This window comes from Amphibalanus amphitrite, unplaced genomic scaffold (genome assembly GCF_019059575.1).
Source record: "Amphibalanus amphitrite isolate SeventyFive unplaced genomic scaffold, NRLGWU_Aamphi_draft 000514F_arrow, whole genome shotgun sequence".
Lineage (NCBI taxonomy): Eukaryota > Metazoa > Arthropoda > Thecostraca > Balanomorpha > Balanidae > Amphibalanus > Amphibalanus amphitrite.
This window is the reverse complement of record NW_024882008.1, coordinates 120-28,042: the sequence shown is the minus strand read 5'-3', so window position 1 is coordinate 28,042 and position 27,923 is coordinate 120. Positions and strand designations below refer to the sequence as shown.

Here is a 27,923-nt window from a genome sequence, read left to right as displayed (position 1 = left end):
GGCTTCCTCTCATCACGGGCAACACGCTCGTCTTTTCCGCTAGTTGAAGCCCTGGTTGTATCTGTGCTGCGGTACTGTCTGTCGGTGTACGGCTCGTGTGGTGAGGTGCAGTTAGGACGGCTGCAAAAAGTTATAAACTTTTGTGCACGCGTTGTGTCCGGTCGGCGACGACGTGATAGCGTGGCGGCTGTCATCAAGCAGCTGAAGTGGTTGACTGCCAAGGATTTGGTAACATACCACACAGTGAGTGCTGTCGAGCGTATCTTTGTGTCGGAGCAGCCGGAGTACCTCAAAGGTACGCTGGGGCAGCGGGCTAGCCAGCGGCACCGGCACAACACTAGGCAGGCCAGCTACCTCACCCTCCCCTTCATTCGAACGGAGTCGGGAAGACGTAGATTGTGCTACCGAGGTGTGACTCGTATGAACGAACTTGGAGTAGAACCAGGGACATTGTCGTACCGGGCGAACATCCGAAAGGTGCTGCTGTCTGAGCAACAGACATGAGCAATAGCATGTATGGGTGCGTGTGTGGGAATTATGCGTGCTGCACACTGTTCCTCGTTTTGTATCACACTATCATGACGTGGACATGTGAAAAGCCTCACTATTGAGAGGACCTTGTCTGAATATATCTGTAATCTGTAATCTGTAATCTGTAATCCGCGAAGCTCTAGCTTGATCAGGGGCGAAACGGCAAGGGGGGTCCAACGGACCCCCCCCCCTTTACGTTCGCGGCTGGAAAAACACCAATACGGGCGAGGGTTAAGACCTGCCAGATGTGAGATGTATTCCCTCGCACGGATTCCCCCCTCCTCCGTCTTCAATATATCGGGACGACAATCGGATTGTGTTGAAATTAGGCTTGTGGGCAGGAAACTATAACCTAACGACAGATAATTTATCTGGTGTGTGGGTAGGGCTTCGAACCAGTTCGTTCCAAGCGGTTCGGCTCGGCCAGGAGCCGGGATGATTCGGCACAGTACAGCTCAGCTCAGAGTTGGATGAAAAAAAAACGGGATGGGGTAATCATGTTTATTTAGGCACATCGAACTGAATTGCCATGACACCAAAACGACGGACGACAAAACAAAGACAAACAAACGGATACCAGAGGACGAACGCACGCATGTCGCATAGTGCATGTTGCTGGAGAGTACCCATACCCTATTTACACTTTATACACATGGTCGCGGATTCGGCCACATGACCGACACAGGGCCGCACGGATGTGGAGTATTTTCTTGTCATGAACGCACATCACTCCTTTTTCGCGCGCTTAACCGTCCCGTCAGGCATCACCCACACCACAGTACTGCCGGCTGGTCTGACGCGACGAATAGAGGGAGGACGGGCTGGATGGGAAGTGACATCGGTGACCGGGGGTCGAAGGATGCTGTGGAGGGAGTTAGCGTGGCGTGGCGTGGCGGTGGTGGGCGCGGTGGTGGGACGGGCTGGTTGGAAAGTGACATCGGTGACCGGGGGTCGAAGGATGCTGTGGAGGGAGTTAGCGTGGCGTGGCGTGGCGGTGGTGGGCGCGGTGGTGGGACGGGCTGGATGGGAAGTGACATCGGTGACCGGGGGTCGAAGGATGCTGTGGAGGGAGTTCGCGTGGCGTGGCGTGGCGGTGGTGGGCGCGGTGGTGGGACGGGCTGGTTGGAAAGTGACATCGGTGACCGGGGGTCGAAGGATGCTGTGGAGGGAGTTCGCGTGGCGTGGCGTGGCGGTGGTGGGCGCGGTGGTGGGACGGACTGGTTGGAAAGTGACACCGGTGACCGGGGGTCGAAGGATGCTGTGGAGGGAGTTCGCGTGGCGTGGCGTGGCGGTGGTGGGCGCGGTGGTGGGACGGGCTGGATGGGAAGTGACATCGGTGACCGGGGGTCGAAGGATGCTGTGGAGGGAGTTAGCGTGGCGTGGCGTGGCGGTGGTGGGACGGGCTGGATGGGAAGTGACATCGGTGACCGGGGGTCGAAGGATGCTGTGGAGGGAGTTCGCGTGGCGTGGCGTGGCGGTGGTGGGCGCGGTGGTGGGACGGGCTGGTTGGAGATGGCTGAAAGACAGAACGTCGCTAGTAGCAGAGACAGCAGTATCGACGGCTGTTGCAGCGGTGGCGAGAGGCGCAGCGGTGGCGGCTGGAGCAGCGGTGGCGGTGGCGGCTGGAGCAGCGGTGGCGGTGGCGGGAGGCGCAGCGACTGCGGTGGCGGTGGCGGAAGGCTCAGCGGTGGCGTTGGCGGTTGCGGCGTCTTGGGCAGTGAGGGGGCCTCTACAGTTCCCACACCGGAAATGGCCGACACCCCGCAGCTGTAAGAGACTGGGGGGCTCCTGCAGCCTCTTTGGATGGACTTGATAAATTCCTGAAACGAAATGACGGCACGGTGAGCAAATACGGTCCATAATGCGAGTTTACACAAGTACAGATTCAGGCAAGCTGTAGCTCCATTACAATGCAAACCATGGTAAGAGCAAACATAAGATAATGGAAAAGTTTCGTAAGCAGTTTCAGGGGTGTCGTTTCCCAAAAATGATTGGTAGGACCCAAAGGCGGCGGAAGGCCATTTATGACGTGCTTATAAAGGTAGGGTACCCCAAAGTTGCCTTTCTCATCGGATTTAGACCACTCATTTTTCCTGAGACCTTAAAATCGGGTACTAATCGCTGCGACTTGTAAGCGCACACACACCGTTTTTTTTCCACGAGACTCTAGCAAGTCTAGCTCCTTTAGGGGTGAAACGCGGGCTCGGGTCGTACCAAACCCCCTGAAACCCATTTCGTTAGCGTGAAAATGAGGAGCTTATAGAAAGAACACCTTTCTAGTTTTTTTTTTTGCAAGTCGATTCGCAATGACCTAAAATTTCATACTGAGCTTGACCTCTTGAACTCTTAGGAACCATGGGACAAAAATGGTGAAGGGAAAATAGAACGAGCTAAGCAGGCACATAACTCGTTAGCAGCAGTAACACGAACTCGATAGCATAACTCACGTCGGGCAAATGTCTTGATTATCGCCTCTTGAAAGGCATTCGGGACCTTTGTATCGGTCTCGGACTGTAGGTCTGCACGTCTGCGCTCCGTAAAAGCGCTCTCCAGGACCTCATCTTCGAACGTTTCAAAACGAAACGTTTGCCGCTCCGTAACACGCATACCCAGCAGGGCGATGTGATGGCCTTTGCCCTGCAGCCGATAGACCTGTGAAAAGAACAACACACTTTGTTGAACACACTTTGCATCAAGACACAGAAAAAGTGAAGCACGAATGAAGCATCGATTGAGGGATCCAGGAAACGATCGAAACATGTGTTGCACAAATACCGTGCGAGTGCATTTGCAGATATACCCAATATCGAGTAAGCTCCTTGAAGTGCACATTCAATCCTCTTAGCATCATATAGACCACGTTTCCATGGACATTACTGATCCTGATAAGTACCAATGGATTAGCTAATCCAGTATAGTTAGACAATATATGAAATTGCAAATAAGGGATTAACTGACTAACTCGGCTCCTGGGTCACGTATCGACACGCGGAAGGCTACGTTCGAAAGAGCGTCAAAAGTAATGAAGAAAATACTTTGCCATTTTTTTTTAGTCAGATCACTTTGCCATTTTTCATTGACCTCGGGGTCAATGAAAATAGGTTCCGCTACAGTTTTTTTTCCAGGGCTGTCAGACGTCGTTTGAATTTTGACAATCGGCCCAGTAGTTTCGGAGATAGGAGCGGGGGGGCTCTGGAGAGCCCCCCCCCAGTCACTTGCGTTATGGAAAATACCCCAGTCATGCACGGGTTAACTTATAATGGGGAGGTCGCAAAATTGACCTGACCTTAGGTCAACGAAATCGAAATTCCGAGATAAGCATTTTGTACATATTATTGCTCTTATCAATCTCTGAAAGTTTCAAAGCAATCGGCTCCTCGGTGTAGCTATGGCAGACATTGAAACTTTTTATTAGGTGAGGTCACTTGAACCTGACCGTGAATGACCTTGGTCTGAAGTTTTCACAACATGCGCAGGATTGATGTATGATAAGGTGTACCAAAAACGGCGGCGTCACGAAAAACCACAGGGGTAGGGGTGCTCAAAGAGCCCCCCTCCGCAGGGCGCGGGTTAAGGGGGACAAGGCAAGGGTAGGTGTTATCGGTTAAGTTATTGTCGGTCGATGAGCTGTCACGGGTTCCTAAGGTCAATTTTAATGATTTGACACGGTTCATCGGAAAAAAATTGTGCAAAAATTCAAGGTTTGATGACCATCTCACCTTGACATTAGTTTTGAGTTGAGATACCCAAGTTTCGGCACTCGCAACACCAATAAATGCCTTACAGGGTGGCTCAAAATTACCTGGTCTCATATTTTTACGCTGAGATAGTTGAGGTCCGATTGCTGAATTATCTTTTTTTGACACGTCATTGCACGCTTGTAACAACAATTATGTTGTTAGCGGATATGTCACGTTATTCGTGACATATCCTAACGTTTTGAAATCTTCCGGTTGCGGGTATTTATGCAGCCACCTTAGTCATTTATTTAATCTATCGTTTGCATTCTGTTCTTGTCCTTAGAATCATCGACTTTCGTAAAAATATGAATCGTCAATTATCGCTTTAACTCGCGCCCTGTCTGAGCACCTCCTGCGGTTTTTTGCAAATATTTGGCAAACGTTATCATACATCTTTTCCTCATGTGTTATTCAAATACACAATTAAAAATGGCAAAAAAAAGTTATTCCACACCAGTAAAGTTTATATAACTGGTAGCTTTCGAAGGCTACTGCCTTCTTCGTCAGCCATAGGTAATAAACGTGCGCCTGTCCTCCTCCGACGCTCTACTCTCCCGCCCTGACCCATCTTCCCTACCTGCCCTAAGCCGCTCCCTATTCTTGACCTGATTGTAAACCCGACGCACCATTCGTTTTGGGCAGCTGTTTCTCGCTAGCGCTCGCTCAATATTCATTGTCGCATTCCGTATGTCCAGGGGGTTAGTGAGCAGGTGACACGCATCCTACGCCCATATGCAAAAGTTAGTACGAGACCGGCTGCAAATCTGAAAGCAAGGCTAGTTAAAGGAAGACTGCCACCTTCAAAAAGTTTTCTCAGATCGGCCTATGATTTATTCCCTGGACAAAACAAAATTTTAGAATTCACCTGACAAAGTATCATCACGTGAATCGCGAAAAAAATTGTCGATTATCATACATTTATCAATCGGTTAATGTCTAGCGACAATGTTTACACATCACTAGACTTCAAGGTCATAAGATTATTACATTTTATTTGAAAAAGTAAGGTATTTTATGATTTACTAATATATGATTTCATAAGAAATTGGCCATGTTTAATTAATTTTGCATTTAAGTTCGTAAAACATTTATAAAAATCATGGCTCATTTGGAATGGGTCTGGCCCGGCCCCCGCCGAAGTTAGTTGGTAGCACTGCTGCTCCACGGCGTACATTTCCTACCAGCCCATAGGGTTTACACGTTAAATGGCCTGTTTTCGGCGAGCGATATCTCGGTCAACCTTTGAAGGAATCAATGGTTCTTAGTCTCAAATGATAGATCGATGAATTTTCTTTCGACAATTCCTCTACCATTTTTCACGAAACCCAGCCGATCTTCTACGGCGTACAGGGTACCGTAAAGTGGGGCTATTTGAGACAGTGGGGCTATTTGAGACAGTATTTAAAATCGCTATAAAATGAGGATCGTTTGATTTCTGTGTGATATTTTTGCTCAGGGAGGTGTGGAATCGAGCAGTAAATCGCCTGAGCAAAAAATAAAGCATAAATTTTAAGTGGTTTTTATTTTATATAAATTTTAAATACTGTCTCAAATAGCCCCACTGTCTCAAATAGCCCCACCTTACGGTAAAGATTTCTCTGCACGCCAGCACCCGCGATCCGCCTCTCCGATCGTCGGTGCGCGGTCCTCGGTAGCGCAGTCGGTAGCGTATCGGGCTACGGATCCGAGGGTCGTGAGTTCGAATCCTGGGAGCGCCGTGTGATTTCGGCTAGAATTGAATGATGTAGAATCTTGAATGTTTGCGTAATGAATTATTAATGGCTAATTGAATGTATCTGCGCACTAATCGGCCTCTAAAACCTGTTATTTAAGAAATTTAAGAAATGAATGTCACGTGCGCGTCACAACTGCCAACCATAAGCGCTACCATATTCTAGTTTGAAATAACTTTTTGCTAGTCCCGACCACATATAGTAGGTTTCCTAGTAGTTATACTAGAAATTCCTACCAAAGTTCGTCCTACCCTTCACTCAATATACCCTGGGTCTGGCCCATGTTAAACCCCATTTCCCACACTTTTTTGGAAAAAAATGAACTACTGAATATATAAGTTTAACTTTTATTTTGACACTCCAAAATTCTTCTCTGATCTCGAAACAATCAAAGTTTTGACATATATTTACCAAAAGATAAGAAAATTCATGTTTCAAAGTTATCGATAAACAGTAGAGATGTCGGTTTTCTTGGACTAAAAAAATGGCATCAAACTGAACTTTGGTCTCCGATTTCTCGCAAACGGGTTCGAATTTCGGAAAACCGACTTCAGTCTGGGACATAGGTGGCTCAGCTCTAGTGAAAACCGTTTTGTGGAAAAAAGGTGGCAGTCTACCTTTAAACCAAAAGACAGGCTAGGGTTTAAGGATAAGTCGGGGGTAGTTTACCAGTATCAGTGTCAGTGTGGGAAGCTTTGTGTGGGGGAGACAGGGAGGAAGCTGAAGACAAGGGAGGCAGAGCATAGGCGGGCTATAGCTCAGGGGAACGGGGATCATTCAGGTATCTCAAGACATGTGGTGGAAACGGGGCATGACATCATGTGGGACGACGTCAAAATTCTGGATTATGAAAGAAATTGGAGCAAACGAAAGGTCAAGGAGGTTTTTTTTTATATTTCAAGGGTGGACAAACAGAGAAGCCTAAACATCTTGCCAGGGTGGGAGGTACCAGTCGTGTATGGGGCGCTGCATACATAGGTGAGAGTCAACAAGAGCCTAACATTTACTTGACCGTCTGCTGCAATTTGAATTGATACATAGCACGTGAAGCGTCAGTGAAATTCATAGTCCTTTACAGATGGCAGGGGTGTCGTGTGTACAGAGGTCGCTGATGGGTACGGGTCAATGCCGCAGTCGTGGGCGGAGCCTAATGTCCTATGACGTATGAAAGCCTCTATCCAGGATGGAAAAACAGTTAACATTACGAGTCAATGACAAGTGCCACAAATATTTAAATGACAACAAAACGTATTTGAAGAAAAAGTTTCGGCAGGTCTTGAAACAGCTATTTCCTAAATATGGTTGAAATTATTCCACGCATTTAAAAATAATCGCGAAAAATTAGGGTCTCAACGGGTCTGGCGTTAACAGTAGTGAGTTTGCAAACTCACTGATGGGTCAGGGAGTTTGCAAACTCACGGATTTCTCAAAATCCCTGTAACATATATATATATATATATATATATATATATATATATATATATATATATATATATATATATATATATATATATGCATACGTGTGTTGTGAAAATTTCAGAACCAGGTCACTTAAGGTCAGGTCAAGTGACTTCACTACATAAAGTTTCAATGTCTGCCGTAACTACACAGAGTGACCGATCACTTTGAAACTTTTAACGATTGATCAGAGCAACAGTATGTACAAAATGTATATCTCAGAATTTGGATATCGGTGACTTAAGTCCAGGCCAATTTTGCGACCTACCCATTTTAAGTCAATGGGATAAAACTATAAGTCGCCCTTTTTAGACGGAAGTCATTATAAACACTCTTAAACACTGAACTACTATATACATAGTATCTTTGACACAATGAACATGGGTATGGCACCTGTGACCCCTTTTTATGCCCCTGAGGTCATCTCAGGTCACCAATAGTACCTGATACTTTTTCGCGAATATCTTTTGAGAGGCGTGCTAGAGCGATTTTTCAATTTTTAGGTATTAGGGTATTTTTCAATGGTTGCAATGTAAAAAATCAATCACTGAACCTTCCCAATTTATCCCAAGTTAAATCTTTTGACCAGCATTGGCAAACTTAGTGTCTATTTCTTTCCAAACCTTAAGAAAAACTGACTGGGTGACGCTTCACAAAAAATAATGACGTCATTGACACCGGGAGCACTTACCCAAAACAACATTATTCAAGGCGCTTAAAGGGACCCTCCCACCTTCAAAAAAGTTAATGAATTGGCATGAAAGTGATGTCCCTTGGTTCAGAAAGAGCGAAAACGAATATCTACCAAATTTCACCGAAAAATATTCACTGGTTTTCAAGATATTAGGCTTTTACTTTTGTTTACTTTTTGGGATCTCCCCTGTTACTAGCGACTTTATTTGGAAGCAATAATTTGGCAGCCTTAAAGTGCGGCAGACGTTGCGCGCAAAGCAGCGTATACTACCACGTGTTAACGATGGTTTTAGTCTAAGATTTAAAAATCGTTAGATCTCCGCTGACGTCACAAATTCTAAGGGGGCATTCCAATGCATTAGCCCCTTAGAATCCGAAAACTGCAAGTTTGAAATTCCATATCTTCGAATTAAAGCATTTTTCGATGTTGTGAGTGCCCAAACCGGTATTTGCAGGCCATGGCCACCAATTTGGCTATCTCAACTCAAAACTAATGTTAAGGTGGGAGTGTCCCTTTAAAAAGTGATGAAAAAATGGTAGGACTTCACAATTTGGTGTCCACCCATATAAATAGTGGCAAAATATGTGACCAGAGTTTCGTTAATCTGCGTCACCCGTAACTGTTAGGCTCAAAACTTTCATTCACCCTACGTACAATAGGATTTTACAATGACGGTGACAAGGGCAGCTTATTGAGTAGTGGAATGTTGATAATGATTTAACCAAAATCAACAACCAAGATTGCAGTCACTTCGTTAGTGTGTCAACGGACAAACCTGTTTCCTGATGTTCGCAAAGATCTTGTCCAAGTTGTCGTCGCGCATCCTTGAGCCCTGCTCCCTCAGTTGCCGACGCAGTGCAGAGCGCTCGGCCTCACGATCTGCAGCAATGCTGCGCCCACACCGACACGCCAACGCCCTTCCCCGAACTGGCGTCCCACACGTCGGGCATTTCTTGGGCCCTGAAATAAAGCACATACATATCGTGAATTAAAGTTCAAGTGTTCAATAGAATGCCGCACACACTAAACGGCTCTAGAACAGCAACGTGAACTCACTCTTTTAACCCGCGCGGGGCTGGGGTCTCCAGCCGAACGCGCGGGGCTGGGGGGGGGGGGGGTAAATTTTACCCCCCCTGTTATCTCCCGAACTAATGGTCCGATTTGGAAAATTCAAACGCCAATCGAAAGCTCTCATCACGAACTACTAAAAACATGTACTTAATTTGAAGTTTGAGGTCAAGGTCAAGGTCAGGTCAAGGGTACAAATTGCAAGTTTCTACAGTATCGGCCTTGCACCGTAGTTGCCGAAGAATGGAGTCATGGACTGAGACTGATCGCCCAAAACGTGTTCTTAGGCTACCAAGACAATATCCGTTGCATACAATATCATTCAGAGGTCAAGGTCAAGGTCAGGTCAGGTCAGGTCAGGTCACCAAAAAACAAAATATAGAAAAGGGCATGTGCGACACATGTTTTATGGGTCATTTTACTCATAGAATTCAATAGGCACACTCAATAAGTGATATGGACCACCTCTGGATGAATTTCAGGTCGAGGTCAGGTCAAGGTCAGGTCAAGTGAGGTCAAATTTTGAAGTTGGTTGTTAAGGCCTAAAAAGGTGTCTATCTGATGCAGTTTTTCACGGCGAATCGAATGGTGCTATTTTTGTTTCGGTACGAGCTCTAGAACTTCCAAAAAAGTCATTTTTCAAAAAATTTGTGTGTCGTGACGTCATAAAATTTTGAATAACTCCCACATTTTTGAACCGATTCTTCTAAAATTTGGTATGTGGGTGCACATAGACCACTTCTCTGACATATATTCCGGTTTTTTTGATAGACTCAAAATTTTGGATTTTATAATGATTTTCCCAAAAAAGTCAGTTTTTTGAAAAAAATTTAGGCCAAAATCCAAAATTTTCAAAAAACCGAGATAGCCATTTGATAGACTAAGGAAAATTACGTATAACCTTTTTTGTTACGTCTTGATTCCTTTAAAAATGAAGATGTTAGGGGCGTTTGAACTTTTGCCGTTTTTGAGGCGAAAATGGCGAACATGACGTCACTAAAACGTCAATTTCTCAAAAATTTTCCGACGGATTTCGCTTAAATTTTCAGGGAACGTGTCAAATTGATGTAAGAAAAGGTACTGAAAGTTTGGCGGCGCTGCGCGCCGCCGTTTTTGAGATATCGCAAAAATTCGCGAGGGGGGGTAAAATTTACCCCCCCCCCAGCCCCGCGCGGGTTAAAGCAACGCAAACAAACGTTTACCTATTGAAAATGCATTTAAAGAGTTCATTTCAACTGGTTTTCGTATCTCGGTATCTAGTCAGCACGTGGGCGATTCGGGATGATTGAGGCGACTGTGGCCACTTTCTTTTCAATGACGAACGGGAAGAGGATGCGGAAGAGAGAGAGAGAGAGAGAGAGAGAGAGAGAGAGAGAGAGAGAGAGAGAGAGAGAGAGAGAGAGAGAGAGAGAGAGAGAGAGAGAGAGAGAGAGAGGAGAAGCTGCACTGTCTATGGAGAACCCGTCAAAAACGTCTGGAAGGAACATGAACAAAGAGAGAAATACATGCAGCCTCCATCCTCATCATTATCCCAGTACCAATTATACGGCACCTATGGGGAAGCCGATGCAAACGCTATTCCCCGAAGACTCATCTGCATCTGCAACTGTCCCCTATCGTCACCCGGAAATGTCAAGACTATTTAAAGGGACCCTCCCACCTTAACATTAGATTTGAGTTGAGATAGCCAAAATGGGGTCCCTGGCTCACAATTACCGGTTTCGGCACTCACAACATCGAGAAATGCCTTAAATCGGAAATATTGAATTTCAAAATTGCAGCATTTTGATTCAGAGGGGCTAATGCTTAGGAATACCCCTCTGAATGTGTGACGTCAGCGCAGATATCTAACGATTTTTAAATGTTTGACTAAAACGTTTTGTAGCACGCGGTGGTATATGCTATTTGCGCGCAACATCTGCCGCAAACGCCGCACTTCTAAAATAAAGTCGCTAGAAACAGCGGAGATCCCAAAAAAGTAAACAAAAGTAAAAGTCTAATATCTTGAAAACCGGTAAATATTTTTCGGTGAAATTTGGTAGATATTCGTTTTCGCTCTTTCTGAACCGAGCGACATCACTTTCATGCCAATTCATAAACTTTTTTGAAGGTGGGAGGGTCCCTTTAATGAAGCTAACGCCTAACGGTGATGATAAAGTGCGAAAAACGTTTTGACTTTATGAAATTTGATGAAATGACCAGGTAAATTTTTCATTACTGGCGGTCAATTTAATACGGCGCCAACATTTAAACAACAACATCGAGTAAAACGCATTTTGTCGAAAATCTGTGATAAGGCGTAAGTTGCCTAGTACATATGTTGCTATTGGAGGTCACTGATGATACCAGGTCAGGTCACAGGTCAGGTCACCAAGGGTCAGCACATGAACCCAACTTTACTAGGGTTGTGCGATGCATGTTTTATGGCAAAATTTTCATTTCCAACTCAATGGTGTTGGTTAAAAAGACCATTAGGTACGGTTTAGGTCACTTTCTGGTGAAGGTCAGGCAATGAATTGCGAATTTTGGTCCTGGTCCCCAGGGCTGGAGAAATGATTTCAGAGGTGGGGGGGACTAGGCCTCGAGGGGCCCTCAAGGAAAAGGGCCCCAAGTGTCTCAAAGGGCCCAAAATCATATTACCTTCCAAGGGCGGATCTAGGGAAACGTTTGGGAGGGGGCCACAAGTCGGCCAACATGCCGGGTCTGATGGATGAATTCTGACGACCGGGGGGGGGGGGGGGGAGCGAGTATGTCGAGATCAAATGACATTTGATCTTCGTCGTTTCTAAGATGAAGTTTTATCGTTATTAGTCACTCGGCTCAGTAGTTTCAGTTAGTGAAACCCACCTATACAGGGGCGTCGCTACGGATTTTTTACTGGGGGGGGGGGGGGGGGATCGACGTACTTAAAAACCCAGAAGTAGACATAGTTACCTCACTTTTAGCCTAATGCAATTTTTGTACTAGCATATAGTCATGATCTCTCTTATTGACCTGTTTATGTATCGCAAAAATTTGCAAAAAAAAATTGTAAAAACACAGCTCTAAAACACAAACATTACAACCCTTATAGCATGCTAGTACAAGCCGGAGTTCCTTCACAGTACACATATGAATTCCGATTCAATTTGACACGGTTGATGTTATTACAGTCACGATCTCTCTGATTGATTGGTGTATGAATCGGCGCAAAGCGCCGATAAAATTTGCAAAAGCATTTGTCAAAACACAGCTCCAAAACACAATTTTTACCACCCTTTGAGCATGGCAGTACAAGCCGGAGTTCCTTCACAGTTACACATATGAGTTCTAATTCAATTTGTCCCGGTTGGTTGGTGTAATTACAGTCACGATTTCGTATTGACCTGTACGTACATGAATCGGCGGCGCGAAGCGCCGCGAAAAATTTGCAAAAAGATTTTTCAAAACACAAAGGGGGGCGGCCTCCTCTCTACAGAGGACCACCTCTCTACTGCGGGCCTCCTCTTTTCGCAAGGCCTCTTAACTACAGAAGGCCTCCTCTCTACAGAGGTCTTCCTCTCTACCGAGGGTCTCTCCCTTTCAGAGGGCTTCCTTTACAGAGGGCCTCCTCTCTTCAAAGAACCTCCTCTCTACAGAGGACCTCATCTCTGCAAAGGGCCTCCTCTCTTCAGAGGGCCTCCTCTCCACTGAGGCGCGAGTCCTCCTCTCTACAGAGGGCCTCCTCTCTACTGAGGAAGTCCTCCTCTCTACGGAGGGCCTCCTCTCTACAGCGGGTCTCCTCTCTACAGCGGGTCTCCTCTCTTCAGAGGGCCTTCTGCTTTCAGGCGGTCTCCTTTCCACAGAGGGCCTCCTCTCTATACAGGGCCTCCTCTCTACATAGAGCCTTCTCCTCTCTACGGGGGGCCTCCTCTCTACAGAGGGCCTCATACCTACTGAGGGCCTCCTCTCTATTGAGGAGTCAGAGGGGCCCTAGCGGTCAGACACAGGCACTAGCGGGCGGTTATTCAGGAAGTAAGAAGGAAGGAGAAGGAGGCCTCAGGAAGTAAGAAGGACCCTAGCTGTCAGGCTGGTCAGAGGGCCCTGAATGTCCTGACGTGATTTTTTGGATTCCCGTGAATTTCTTACGCCTCCGATGTGATTTTGGCCCCACGGGGGCCTCCTGAAACCCCAATGGGGGGCGCCCCGTCCCCCTTTGGGTACGTCCCTGGGGCCCACGCCGGTCTCCGAAGGTCCAAATTGCCTCTTGAGTCTCATACTGTTCAGTGGCCCGATGGTCTTATGATGGCCTGTTAGATTTCTCACCGGCTTCAGAGGGCTCACATCGACCTATGAGGACCCCGCGCTGGCCTCCGAGGGCGCAAAATGTAAGAAGGTAAGCATGCCGCGTAAGTAATGCATAAGTATTCCGGCATCTGAGGGACTCCGACTGCTTTTTGGGTGCCTACCGCCTCATACCGGTGAAATGAGGGTCCCTGACACCCTACCTGTCTCTGAAGGTCCCATTTCGACATTCGAGATCCTTATTTTGGGTCACAGCAGAGGCCCATGCAGTTCCCTTAAGGCCCAATGCCGACGGTCATTTAGCCGCTTCTGATGGCCCCACGTCCTCTTTTGAAGGCACCTCAGGGGTCACCATAGGCCTGCCAGGGGCACCACCGGCCTCGCAGGGGCACTTTGGCTGTCAGGGGCACCACAGTCCTGTCAGGGCCCAGGGGCCCCAGCGACCTAGCAGGGGCACCACAGGCCCGCCAGGGTTACCACAGTCCGGCCAGGGGCACCACAGGCCTGCCAGGGCCCAGGGGCACTAAAAATAAAATAAACAATATAAAAAACAAAGATGGAAACACGGCATCACCAAAATTAAGTGGCCGAAATCCGTTGAGTTTTTAAATTTGGATATAGGTATGGGCACCATAAATTAAATTCATGACCATCCCCTTGGAGTTTTCCTGTATCAACCCCTGGTGCTCGCACGGTTGAGACAAAAACGAGTGAGATTCTGGCCTTAAATACGCCTTTCACGCAACACGATCCAGACAAAAACAAAGGTATTAGCTCAGATGTGTTTGATAGGTGATTTTGAGCATGCAAGACGGCGTCTATAACGCATTTAGGTATTCGGCTTTTGGAGGGGGGTCAACTGACCCTCTCAGACCATTTGGGGGTCATGACCCCGTGCCCCCTCCCCCAGGATCCGCCACTGAATTATTCATGCGTTGCTGTACATAGGAGGTATGTGAAAGGAAAGTATGTCTAGCAAACACCTTTCTGTCAAATTTTCAACAGGTCCACTACTGGACCTGGACCACATGGACTCAATGAGGGCCCATGGCTCTCTGATGGTTCACGGTCATCACGGAACCATTAAGGGCCCACTAGCTTGTGGTGGACTACGACTCATTGAGATCTACTCACTGATATAGGGCTCCGATGCTTGGAATGTGAGATTTAAAACACTAATACAGGCCAAAATGGCTGATCACTTTTTTAAACATAAGTCAGGACTCAGAAGGGCCCACTTTCGTTATATATTAGGTCCCCCCCAGGTCCCCCCCCAGGAAATAGAATTAATGGGGCCCGGGGGGGGGACGGTCCCCCTCGGTCCCCCCCGGGTTTCTCCGGCCCTGCTGGTCCCGGAGAATAAAATTCGCGGAGAACCGGCCACCTTGTAGAACACTCACCAGGAAAATCACACGTTTGGCCTACAATGTGACAGTTGATCAAATGTATTCTCTGAATGCTATAACTGCATGTTTTATGCGTAATAATAGCAGTTTTTATCACACTGGCTGGAAGTTTAAGAGATTTCAAGTGCCGTAGTATCAATTTGTAAGGAGAAGAAAAGGAGAAGGAGAAGGAGAAGAAAATCGTTTGGACCCGACTGGGACCAGCAAAGGACCTTATTTCCAACATTGAGGTCAGGTCAATGTCAGGACAAAAAAGGTCAAATTTCAAAGTTCATAGTTTTGCATAAAATGGGTATTGATTGCATACAATGGCAGCTCGTCACGGCGAGTCTAATGATGGTCTTTGTTTTGCGCTACGTGGTCTAGAATTGCTAAAAATTGAGGTTGAAAATTTGACGTAATCAATTTGGAACAGTTTTCTTTTTTGCTATAACTCGGCCAAAAAAAGAGGTGGGGGAGAGTGGGGCACATTCGTGCAAAAAATGAATAAATCCATTTATCTGTTCTTTGGTTAGTGCAACGGCAAAATTGTTGATTGTAGTATGGAAAGGAACTATTGCAGATGTTTCCTCTTCAAAAGTTATCCTCGAAAATTATTGCTTCTATTAGAAAAAATGACTTTTAATAACTCTGAACGTTTGCACGAAACTGCCCCACCTATGGGGCACTTTCGTGCAAGGGATGGGACACTTCCGTGCGCCCTGCAAAGTTCGAGCAATTACCGGGCATTAGGTACCAGAGATTTACCAAAAAAGGTGGCAGGGGCGAAAGGGGGTCATTTCACTTGATTCCTTTCGACAAGAATGCATTGCACAACATATGTAGAAAGAATGGGCTGGCCAACAAGAATGTGCCAACTGCCGGCCTCCGTGACCTCGCCAAGGTCGCGTGAATTACTTGTCACGACGTCGCAAGCAGCCGAGACTGAGTCAGGCCGGCGTCATTAGTGAAACCTACTACAGATAGTCATAAATCGCAAAAACGGAAAAAATGCACGAATAGGCCTAGGCAGTGCATACACGAACCTGCCCCACAACGTTATTTGTAATATATTTCAAAATTCATTGTTGAAAAAATGACACTTTTTCAACAAACAAGTTTGCAGCAGTTCCGTGAATAGAGTGAGCTTCTTTGCCCCCAATTTTGAAAAGCTGAACCACATTTCCGAGTAACAGCCAAAAAACCAAAAAGTTTTTCGATTTTCGAAAAAAAAAAAAACGGAATACCCATATGTGATGGTCTGAAGTCTCTACCGACTTCTATTTACATACCAAATCTTAAATCGATAGGGAAGAGTGGGACACATTCGTGCATGGGGTACATTCGTTTTCAGCAGTTTATGGGAATACGAGAGACTGCATGAGCTCAAGGTAAATTATGGAAATACGTCTATCATTGCCGCCCTTCGTTCACTGTAGAAGACAACACTGTACCTGCTGTCATGCTTGATAAAAACGCAAATTTCTACTATTTGTGCGCTTTCCAAACTTTTCTCATATCATCCATTTGCTTTGCGCGCAACGTCTGCCGCACTTCAAAGCTGCCAAATTATTGCTTCCAAATAAACTCGCTAGAACAGCGGAGATCCGAAGAAGTAAACAAAAGTAAAAGCCTAATATCTTGAAAACCAGTGAATATTTTTCGGTGAAATTTGGTAGATATTCATCTTAAATTTTTCTGAACCACGGGACATCACATTTATGTTAATTCATTAACTTTTTTGAAGGTGGGAGGGTCCCTTTAATAGCATACTGTCATGGTCCGAGAAGTGGCAGCTGCCGTTAAAGTCACTATCCCACATTAACATTAGTTTTGAGTTGAGATAGCCAAAATGGGGTCCCTGGCTTGCACTTACCGGTTTCAGCGATTGATAAGAGCAATAGTACCAATGAAACGCATTTCTCGAAATATTGATATCGGTGACCTAAGGTCAGGTCAATTTTGCGCCCTCTCCATTATAAAACAATAGGAGAAAATTGAAAGGTATGATAAAGGTTACTCAAAATATAATGTTATAATAACCAGTATAACGCCTTTTGGGGCGACTCACGGAGCGAGCGAGAGGGTGAGCCTTGCACGTGCGAAATTGCGAGGGGGTACCTCCAACTGAGTTGTGCATGGCACCCTACTAAACGGTCTCTAGCTATGTGCCACATTTGAGCACAATCGGCCCAGCCATTCTCGAGATCTGGAAGCGGCACCCTGCACGACGCACGTGCGCACGTGCAGAATGGGTCCCAACTGACTTGTGCACGGCACCCTACCAACTGGTCCCTAACCGTGTACCAAATTTGAGCGCCATCGGTCCAGCCGTTCTCGAGATCTGGAAACGACCCCTGCACGTGCGCACGTGCAGCAGCACCCCAACTCTGGCACATGGATATGCACTGCCTAGTGGGTGCCTACCTACATGCCAACTTTCAGCGCAATCGGCCAAGTAGTCACCGAGATATTGCAACTATTATACCAGTAAAACGCCTTTTGGGCGAAGAACGAGCGAGCGAGATAGTGAGCCCTGCACGTGCGGAAGGGCGAGAGGGTACTTCCAACGGGCTTGTGCAAAGCACCCTTCTAACCGGTCGCTAGCGGTGTGCCAAATTTGAACGCAATCGGCCCAGCCGTTCCTGAGATCTGGAAGCGGCATTCTGCACGTGCGCACGTGCAAACGGGGTCCAAAATGACTTTTGCACGGCACCCTACTAACCGGTCCCCAACCGTGTACCAAATTTGAGCGCAATCGGCCCAGCCGTTCTCGAGATCTGGAAACGCCCCCTGCACGTGCGCACGTGCAGTAGCACCTTAACCGCAACACATGGGAATGCATTGCCTGGTGGGTGCCTACCTGTATGCCAAGTTTCAGCGAAATCGCCCCAGTAATTACCGAGTTACTGAAATGGGAACAAATTTGGCATCTCTTCTTTTTGTATTTTGCACGTGCAGTGGGGGTCACTCACATAGATCAAGAGTATCCGACCTTTGGTAGAAGGGATGCAGCTACCCTATAGAACTTACCGCAAGACAATCGCTCAAGCCGCTGCTGAGATATGGGCCTCTCAAAATCATTACTTTTGCAAAACTGCTTGAACACCCTTGACTTTTCACGTGGCACGTGTCACGACGGTCACTGAGATGTATCAAAAGTAGTCAATTACGGGGTAGAAGGGATGGGGCTACCCAGCAAAAAAGACCGCAGGCCAATCGGTCCAGCGGTTGCTGAGCTATAAGCCTCTCAAAAGCGTTACAGGCCGGGCCGGGCCGGGCCGCTCATACTGAGATTTTTCCCTTATATTGAAAGGACTTCGCTTCGCTCGCTGCGCTCGCTCGCTCGTAAAAACTGACACCTCTTCGTTTTGCACGTGGCACGTGCATAAGGGGTCACCCACATGCATCGGGAATAGTGCAATACTTGGTAGAAGGAATGAAGCTGCCCAACAAAATTTACCGCGTGTAAATCGGTCAAGTGGTTGCTGAGATATAAGCGTCGCAGAATCGTGCTCATACTCAGAAATTTCCGTTAATCTAAGGAAAGACTAAGCTCGCTTCGCTCGCTCCGTAAAGATATGAATAACATTACGAGCCAACGACAAGTCCTCTAAATTTTGATATTTTGTTAAAAGACCGTATTGACAAAAATTCGCGCTTAAGCTGAAATATTTGATGTTAAAATTTCAAGATAGTTGGACGAAAACCGAAGAAATTATCGTCGAAAAACAGGTCTCATGGGGCAGACATGTGCATGGATCCGAGAAAATGGATCTGAGATCTGATTCCACGGATCCTGATCTCGGATCCGTCGGGATCATAGATCCAGCTCCTTAATTTATCGAGAGATCCGTAGGGATCATAGATCCGAGTCTAGTTTTTTTGCTTGAGATCCAGTGAGATCATAGATCCTCATTTATTTTTGGTCAACACAGAAATCCCAAAAAATCACTCGTTGCAACACAAAAACGCTCTTATTTAGTGATTTAGGTGATGGCACGTCATAATCCATAGTTTTATGGCACTTATTGACATAGAAGCACTTGGAAACCTGGTTTCAAATGTTGTGCATGGTGGGATCCACTCAGATCATAGATCCATGTTCTTGGTTTATCGTCAGATCCTGTGAGATCATAGATCCAGGGCCCAATCTTACCAAATGCCGTGAATGCGCATTCACAGCATTCGGTAACATTCAGAACTATTCCACATTCACTTATTCATTCGTTCAAGCAACATTCATAATCATCCATGCTATCAAAACCATTGGACAAAATTTGCAAGTTGAAAATAAAAAGGATATTTTTATATCAGTGCCGTGAACTCCGGCCAGTGCTACCAAATTCTATTTACGGCATTGGTAAGATTGGGCCCAGGATACATTTTTCACGCCGGATTCGATGGGATCATGGATCCGAACCTGCAATTTGCCTCGAGATCCACTGAGATCATAGATCCATCACTCGGATCCATGCACATGTCTGTCATGGGGTCTGAAATGCATATAATAATATACAATATATAACATATAATAAAATGCATATAATATAAATGCATTACAGTACATGATGCCAAATTATTGCTTTCAAATGACGTCGTAGGAACAATGGAGGTCCCAAAAACCAAACAAGAGTCTAATATCTTGAAAACCGGTGATAAATTTTCGATGAAATTTGGTAATATTCATTTCTGATGTGTCTGAACCATGGTACATCACTTTTATGCCAATTCGTGATTTTTTTCTTTTGGTGGAAGGGTCTCTTGGATTAGTGTAAATGCAAGGTTAAGTCTCTTTTGAAAGTATCGCGACTCTGAGGGGAGGTCGCCACCCATCCCAGCCGTGGCTGAGCGGAAATGTTTGAGAGCCACTGGTAGCGCTGACCGAAGCCTAAGCCCAAGGTGCTCCTGGGCCCTGCGAAGCCGGTGGTGCCCCTGCGAGGCCGGTGGTGGCCCTGGCAGGCCGTGGTGCCCCCACGAAGGGCCCCGAGGGGGGGGGACATGACCCATATGACCCCCTTGGATCCGCCACTGCCGGCCGACTCTCTTCCCTCCTTAAAAAGTTCACTAACAAATAAAGTTTGCAATTACAAAGAAAAAACTTAAGTCTAAAAGAAATAATTACCAACACTGGAAATTTGGATTTCACGAAACCTCCTAGCATTAATTTTAAAACTAATGTTAAGGTGGGATGGTCACTTTAATAGCAATACCAGGCCAGACACCAGTTTAGTGGTCGCTGAATTATAAATACATGCGGGATAAAACAAGAACAAGCATTAAGCAGCCACAAAAATCACAAAGTGCAACTATTCAAAAGCACCATTGCTTTCAATCATGAAAAGAAATAAGTCTTTACGGTCTTTACTTTCCTTTACTTTGCCCTGACTTTCTTGGTCTTTACGTATAACCAACGTACCTGTAACACCACGTGCCCCATTACAAATGTTAAGAGACGAATACCTATGAAGAGCTGCGTTGTAAGTGCCGCACAGTGAAAACCACCAACACCATTGAGTTGGAAATGAAAAATTGCCATAAAACATGCATTGCACAATCCTAGAAAAGTTGGGTTCATGTGCTGACCCTTGGTGACCTGACCAGGCATTATCAGTGACCTCCAATAGCAACATACCTATGTATTAGCAACTTACGCCCTATCGCTGTTTTTCGACAAAATGCGTTTTACTCGATGTTGTAGCGCATTCCCTAGAAGACCCGTGAACGGTACAAAAATTTTTATCTTTGACCTGACCTGTGACGTCATTGGTGACCCCGAGGTCAATGAAATTTGATTTCCCTCAACAAATTTTACAGGGCTATCGAACACCGTTTGAATTTTACGGTTCCATTCAGTATTTTTGGAGATAAGGGGGGGGGGCATAAAATGCCCCCCAACCACGCGGAAGGTGGCCGGGGGGCCACCGCATGCCGGGTTACGTTTCACGAGCAAATTAGGACTGTTGCACACACGGCTAGCGGTTTGGCCAATACGTTATCTGCAAGACTTGCGGGTCTTAGAAATGTACAGAGGAGGTGGACAAAGCGAGTGGTGGAATGAATGGATTAAGCTATGGGGATCGCCTACAGTCCCTGAATCTGTATTCTGTCCAGGGGCAGGCAGCTCAGTGTTCCAAAATTTGTTGTTTTGGGTGGGAAACGACATCAAAATGAAAATCATCTCGCACTCATCTCCAATTTTGAAGAGCAATTTTCCACTCCCAATATTACGAAGGAAAAGCATTAGCGTGGATAATCGTTGTACATCTCATATTTTATCACGCATGAATAAAAATTAATGCTATTGATTTCTTCCCACTCTTTTTGGGCCTCATCTTGGCCAGCAATTTTCCACTCTTATCCCCATCTTTGAAAGCAATTTCCCCCCTGACACCCAAGCCAAAATGCAATTTTGGGACACTGGGCAGGCTCATTCGTGCAGATTTGATACAATGCTGGAAGCTGTTTAACAGTAAATCGAATTTGTTCTAATTTGTTCAGCAGTGTTCTAAAATTGGATTTTGGTGGGGTGTGCCGATGAAGAAACAAAAATCCTAGGATGAGAAAAAGGAAAGTAAATAACTAGAGTATTTTTGCAAAATGGTGTAATGCCAATTTCTATGCCAACTGATAAACCAGGATTTCATGTCAGGATCTTGACATGGTGTGAAACAAAAGGATGAGGGTGCAGCAACTGTCAAGTGACATGTAAACTGGCTGTTGGGAATAAACGAAACATTTTTCAGAGACGAAGCAAAGTCGGTCATTCATATTTTAGGGATGAAAGTATTTTCCACATTAGGTGTGATTTGCCACCAAAAAGTCTGAAAAATGGAACACTGCCACACAGAGTCGGACACTTGGAAACAATGTTACTGTCAGATGCATCGCTGTACTGCCTCACTCACTGCCTAAAGATGTTGTTCGGGCGCCTAACATTGCAAGCTTTGAGAAATAATTGTACATGCTCGTGATAGCCTGGGCGGTGTTTCACGGCTGCTGCTAGTGCTACCACGCTGCTATCACATTTCGCGAGCTGACGTCACGCTTACAGTAGTGTTGGAATAATGGGCCTGTTGATGTCTCCATGGAAACCCAATATGTCACGTTCATTGCTCAGGTGTGATTGAGAATAGGCAGTGTTGATTTTGTAGATAGTTGTAGTATGTAGGTTAGGTACTTCCTCACAGCCGAACGTGTAGAAAATTGACTGTGTTCATCTGATATGCTTTGTGGAAGACGCACAATGCCAGCCAGATCTCTTTTGGGACAATGCAATGGTCAAGATTATCGCTACTGGGCTGGTGCGTCTGGCATTCAGGTTACCTTCCAATTCCTTTCAGTCCTTCCACCTTGCCTCTTTCTTTCCCCCTTCAGATCTCAAAAACTACACATCGGAGCGACAAACGGCAAAAGGCGTTTGATAGGTCGTTTAACCTACGCCCTGATGGGAGAGGGGCATTTTGCCCCCCCCCCCCTGTGGTTTTTCTTAAATAGCGAGAAAACGGCGGCGCCAAATTTTGGATACCTTACCGGGCATCAATTTGATACCTTCAGACAAAACTTCAAGTCACAGGTCACCTCAGGTCAGGAGTTATTGAGGTCAGACTGAGGTCATGTTCGAGTAAAAATGAGCAAAAAACATGACATCTTGTAACGCTCACCAATTCTACAGTTAACAAGCAATTTTAAAGTTCTTTATGTGGTTGTGTAGAGAAAAGACGGCGCTACAAAACTGCTATCTCGGATTTTCGAAATTTTGGGATTTAACCCCCAAAATTAAGAAAAATGTTTTGTTAGATATACTCATAAAATTTCCAAAAAATTTCGTATTTCGAAAAACGAAATATATGTGATAGTCCCTGCGCTTTTCGATATACATACCAAATTTTAGATCGATACCTCTTTTTTGGCCAAGTACTAGAAAAAAAACTATTAAAAATTGATGACGTCAAATTTTTTAACTCAATTTTTAGCAATTATAGACCACTTAGCGCAAAACAGAGATCACCATTGAACTCCCCGCGACGAGCTGCATCGAATCGATACCCATTTTATGCAAAAATATCAACTTTAAAATTTGACCTAATTTGACCTGACCTTCACCAAAACATAATCTCAACTGACCCCAAGGGCTGCCTGTCCCACATAATCGCATTTGGCATATAATCTGGAACATAAAACATGCATCAATATTTTTAATTTGTGACCCTCAGTGACCTGACCTCTGTGACCTGACCTGGTATCAGTGACCTCAAATAGCAAAATATGTGTTTGACGAACATTTACCCATCGACGATGATTTTCAATGAAATGCATTTTACTCGATTTTACAACGCATTTCTTGAAATGCCTGTAAACGGTGAAAATTTGACCTTTGACCTGACCTGTGACGTAATCGGTTTGACCGAGGTCAATGAAATTGGGTCACATGGTAGTTCCCTTTGGGGCTATCCAACGCCGTTTGCCGCTTGTCGCTATGTTGCGTGGTTCTCGAGATCTTAGAAGGGGGAGGGGCAAAATGCCCCCCCCCCTCATCAGACCGCGTTGCTCGGCAGACCCCAGCAGGACGCGGGTCAAAGATCTACAACTTTTACACAAAACATTTTCAGGTCAGGTCAATATTGAGGTCACCAGAGGTCATTAACGATAAAACGTTTTGGAATTAGTTACTTACATAAATTTGAATTAAGAAACATAAAATTAATGCATTTTTTTTGCTCTCGTCGATGCGATGCGAAATAAGTATGCGATTACCTTCACAGGTCAATTTGAAAATTGATCCGAGGTCAAGGTCAAGTCATTCACCAATGAGGTTGTGTGGTATGGTCATGCTGCATACCAAACGACGCGCCTTAACCAGGCGAGCAGTTAGGTACCACTTAAAATTCTTTAACACTATCATGTCATGATTTATTGAAAAAACGATTTATGACGTCACATGAACTCAGAAGACCGTTCCTGGTGCCCCTGTCAATAAGCGGCGATGAGATAATCTTCCACCATACCGAAAGAATTGGGTGGTTTTGACTCCTTTACACGAAGCAGGAGGCATTTCAATATTTTTCCATAGGGTTGCAATGCAAAGGTCACGAGTCTGGCCTGACCACAGGTCACAGATATAAAAATTCCGAGATATACAAATTGCACATACTGGTACCCTAACTAAAACATGAAGAAAAGAAATTGATCAGTCAAAAACTGTAGCTCTGGCGTGATTACAAACTTTTCTGAAGTGGGGTCAACAAGCCGCCTCTGGTGACCTGACCTGACCTGACTCGGCAACTTTATTTGTCAAAATGTGCGCAATGAATGTCTAGGAAAAGTCACCGAGTATGAGCTTTCAGTCTTGCGGCGTTTGGCAATGGCACAAGAAAAACCTGAAGAGGGTCTTGAAGGCCTCCGCCCTCCGCTAATAGGGTAGAGTCGCCCGGAATAGTTAGGTTAAAAGTAAGGACCCAGAGTCTGAAATAAAGCTTATCTATCTAGTATCTATCGATCTAACAATGTCGCTCGCCTGACTATTACTCACATACTAACCCGCGCACCGACGGGGGGGGGCGGTTATCCGCCCCCCCCGAGGTTTTTCGTGAATAGTGGGAAAACTGCGGCAGTTTCTTGTCGACCTTAGTCGACCTTGTTTCTTGTCTCCTTAGTTCTCTTGTCGACCTCCAGATCCAACAGGATCTTCGGGGTAGGTACCTGACTGGCCGTGGAAATCTTTCAGCATTTGATTATATCGCCTCGGAAGATTTCACATACCCCTCACAGATAATAGGTCAAGTTCCATTTTTTTTGGGGGGGGGGGCGATCACCGTATTCCATATTACGGAGCCCAATCACATTGCGGGTCCGGAGCCTTTGAACAGACTAATCTTTTGAGATCCTGTGCAAAGCCACTGTTCCAGATTGGTGACGCGTACTCGAGAATGGGGCGAATGTGGGATTTTAGCCCGCCGACTAGATTCTCTTTGATTTCAGCAAGACTTTTGATGTTGTGGCCCATGTCCTGCTGCTTGAGAAGCTACGATGTCTGGGAATACAGGGTAGAACACTCTCTGCCATCCGTTCTTTCCTCACCCATCGCTCAATGAGTGTGTGTATCCAAAACCACACCAGCCAACCAAGGCCGGTTCTTAGCGGTGTTCCCCAGGGGTCGGTGTTAGGGCCATTACTTTTCCTAGTGTACGTTAACAGTATCGCATCTGAACTGTCTTGTAGTCATAATATTTTGCCGACGACCTTAAGATTTATGCTTGCATAGAATACCCTAGCTCTCCTGCACATGCTCCTTCATTCCCGATTACTGTCCAGCGTGACATTGACATTCTTTATAGTACGGCGGCTTCATGGGGATTACACATGAATGTCAAAAAGTGTGCTGTTCTCCGCTTTTCCAGACTTTTTGCCCTCTCGGGTCCTCCCTTGTACACCCTGAATGGCAAACCTATCCCCTCCGTGTCCTCAGCAACTGACCTTAGAGTTCTTGTAGACACCAATTTAAAATTTCATGGTCATGTGCATAAGATTGCTCACAAAGCTGGTGGCCTCGCCCATAGTTTTCTCAGGTCAACTGTGTGCCGATCTCAGAAGTTTATGTTGTTTTTACTAACTACGCACATCCGGCCGCTAATTGAATACTGCTCTTGCGTGTGGCACACCGGATTTGTCCAGGATTTGCGGTTACTTGAGCGAATCCAGCGTCGCTGGACAAAGCAGATTGACGGTATGGCCCTTCTCCCCTATGGAGAGCGTCTACAGCTCCTAAACCTTTACTCTATCCAAATTCCAAGGCCGACTGCTACGGGCTGACCTCATACAGTGCTGTAAGATTTTTCACGGCCACTCATGTATCTTGCCGGCTGAACTATTTGCCCAACCCACCCAACCAGAACCCGTGGACACAGGTACAAAGCATTTCTCCCTGCCGTCAACACTGATGTGCGTAAAAGGTCGTTTGCAATTAGGTGTATACATGTTTGGAACTCTGTCTGACGCCACGGTGTGCGCTCCTACTATCTCGTCATTCAAGCAGGGTCTACACAGAGATATACAATATACATGATTTGCTGTATGCATATGTTTGATGTCACCTATCTTATGCTACCTTCTTGTCAACAATTCCACACAACGAATGTTCCACTGTTTAACACTTATGTATTCATGCCTTAATATTCAGATGTAATCTCACAGACGGGACGCAACTTTCCAGCCGCCCACTTTCCATGATAGGGTCTTTTGTATAGCTTTGCAAGGCTGGCACGTCCCTTGTGTACGGGGTTCCTAAATTCCTCTTCTTGACTCTCCTATCTCTATCCTACTGGACATTGTTGGAACCCAACCAGGTGAGTGAACCAGGTGAGCGCACCGACGGGCCAACTTACAATTTCTGCGCCAACTTAACTCCCCGCCCCCGAGATCTCGAGAACGAAGCAAGATAGCGACAAGCGGTAAACGGTTTGGAATACGCACGGACAAGGTCTACAGTTTTTACTACGGTCATTTTCAGGTCAGGTCAAAGATGACGTCACAGGGGTCAAAAAATAAAATGGCGGCGCTAGATACGGAGTTTTTCTCCCAATTAGCCAAGCTAGGAACAAACTAAGGGCACCATCGTGATCCTCACGTCAATCCGCATCGAACCATATATATGTTGACCTCGAAAGGTCAAGGTCAAAGGTTGATCTCAGGTCACGTGACCTCGAGGTCATCATGCATATCATTCGATGCGCCTTGACGAGCTGAACACAATGAGACCATCCGCGCGGCTGTATCTTGTTCCTGAGGAGTTTTGGCAAAAAACCTTTGGTGACCAAAAATGTTTAGGAAATAGGAGCACATGCTATGGTAGGGTGACTTTTGATGACCATATATGGGCTTAAATGCGGCCCTCGCTACTGCGGGTGATAAATGGTATAACATGCCGGTACTTGCGGTATCGCGTCCACTTATCAGAGAGAAAAGGCTTCCATTTTCTACTAGGAATTAATGTGATTTGATTCAATTCAGCGAAAATAGCGATAGGAAACAGCTTTTCTGCAGGTTGTGGGCGTCACAATCAGCTGGTCATTCCATGAATGGATCTGTATTTAGAAAGAACATTATTAAAGATTTAATTTCATTACCATAAATACAGATACCTATTTAATTTTAAAACAATGTTTTAACTACAATTGGAAAAACCATAAACAAAATAACGAAAACAATGACATTTTAAGACCGTGGTGCTTACATTTTATGGCGTGTCTGTTTCAATCTGCCATATTTGCAAATCACTGTTTGACCTTGTATTGTAACTCTGCGATTTAGAGCCGCCAGTGCATTGTACACTGAGTGGGTGTAGGCTTGTGTGGTAAAAAAAATATTATGCCTTATTTTTTCATTTGAATGCTAAGATGCATTGAAAAGACTAAGTTTTCTGATTTTATGACCATAGGTATATGGTCATCACCCCGCCCACTCCAGCTGTTGATTGGCTGAGCAAATTTTAGTCTGGCGCCTCGTTGTTTGCCCAACTGACCTTCATTTTTTATCCTTCTGAATGACCGGACATCAGTTTTATGCCAAATAATATTTTTTTTAACTCACCTGTTAGGTGTCCACAACCTCTGCTTGTAAAGGAAGGAGTGGAAACCTTATGTGTGCAGAGATGCGCCAATTCCTTGGTGGGCAGATGGCGTGACCTCAGGCAAGAAATTGGAATGGTGCGTCTGCATTTGGTAAAACACAAAAAACTTGTGCGTGTTTTAACCCTCGCCCATGTAGGGGGGGGGGGGTTGGTGCAACCCCCCCTGAGGTTTTTCGGAAATAGTGCAAAAACGGCGGCGCGCAGCGCCGCCAAATTTTGGGCACCTTATGGGGCAAACCTTGCGCATCTTTTGATAAAAAAAAATTTGACCGGGTCATGTCAGGTCACGGAGTTATGACGTCACAAAGGGAACAGCCTCCGGCCGGATTTTCACAAACTGAGTGCCAACGCCCGAGGTTTCCTGCCGGTGGTACGGACATCGGTTGATGGATCGTGATGAAACTTCCCATGCATGTTGGGGCA

At 45.7% G+C, this 27,923-nt stretch overlaps 1 protein-coding gene across 1 annotated transcript; it reads right to left on the bottom strand.

Moving 5' to 3' along the window:
- Positions 1–1,153: 1,153 nt before the first annotated feature.
- LOC122393083 (translation initiation factor IF-2-like) lies at positions 1,154–27,216 on the bottom strand. The gene is made up of 4 exons (XM_043388709.1): positions 27,105–27,216; positions 8,932–9,116; positions 2,979–3,183; positions 1,154–2,351 (listed from the first exon to the last, which is right to left on the bottom strand). The coding sequence occupies exons 2-4, from the start codon at positions 8,977–8,979 to the stop codon at positions 1,258–1,260; spliced, it is 1,347 nt and encodes a 448-aa protein (XP_043244644.1). The 5' UTR covers positions 8,980–9,116; positions 27,105–27,216; the 3' UTR covers positions 1,154–1,257.
- Between the last annotated feature and the right edge of the window lie 707 nt (positions 27,217–27,923).

Coding starts and splice junctions, on each gene's coding strand:
- LOC122393083 (XM_043388709.1), bottom strand. CDS start 8,979: ATGCGCGACGACAACTTGGACAAGATCTTTGCGAACATCAGGAAACAG. Junction 3,184..8,931: donor TTGCGAACATCAGGAAACAG/GTTTGTCCGTTG, acceptor TTCTTTTCACAG/GTCTATCGGCTGCAGGGCAA. Junction 2,352..2,978: donor AATCAAGACATTTGCCCGAC/GTGAGTTATGCT, acceptor ATTTCGTTTCAG/GAATTTATCAAGTCCATCCA.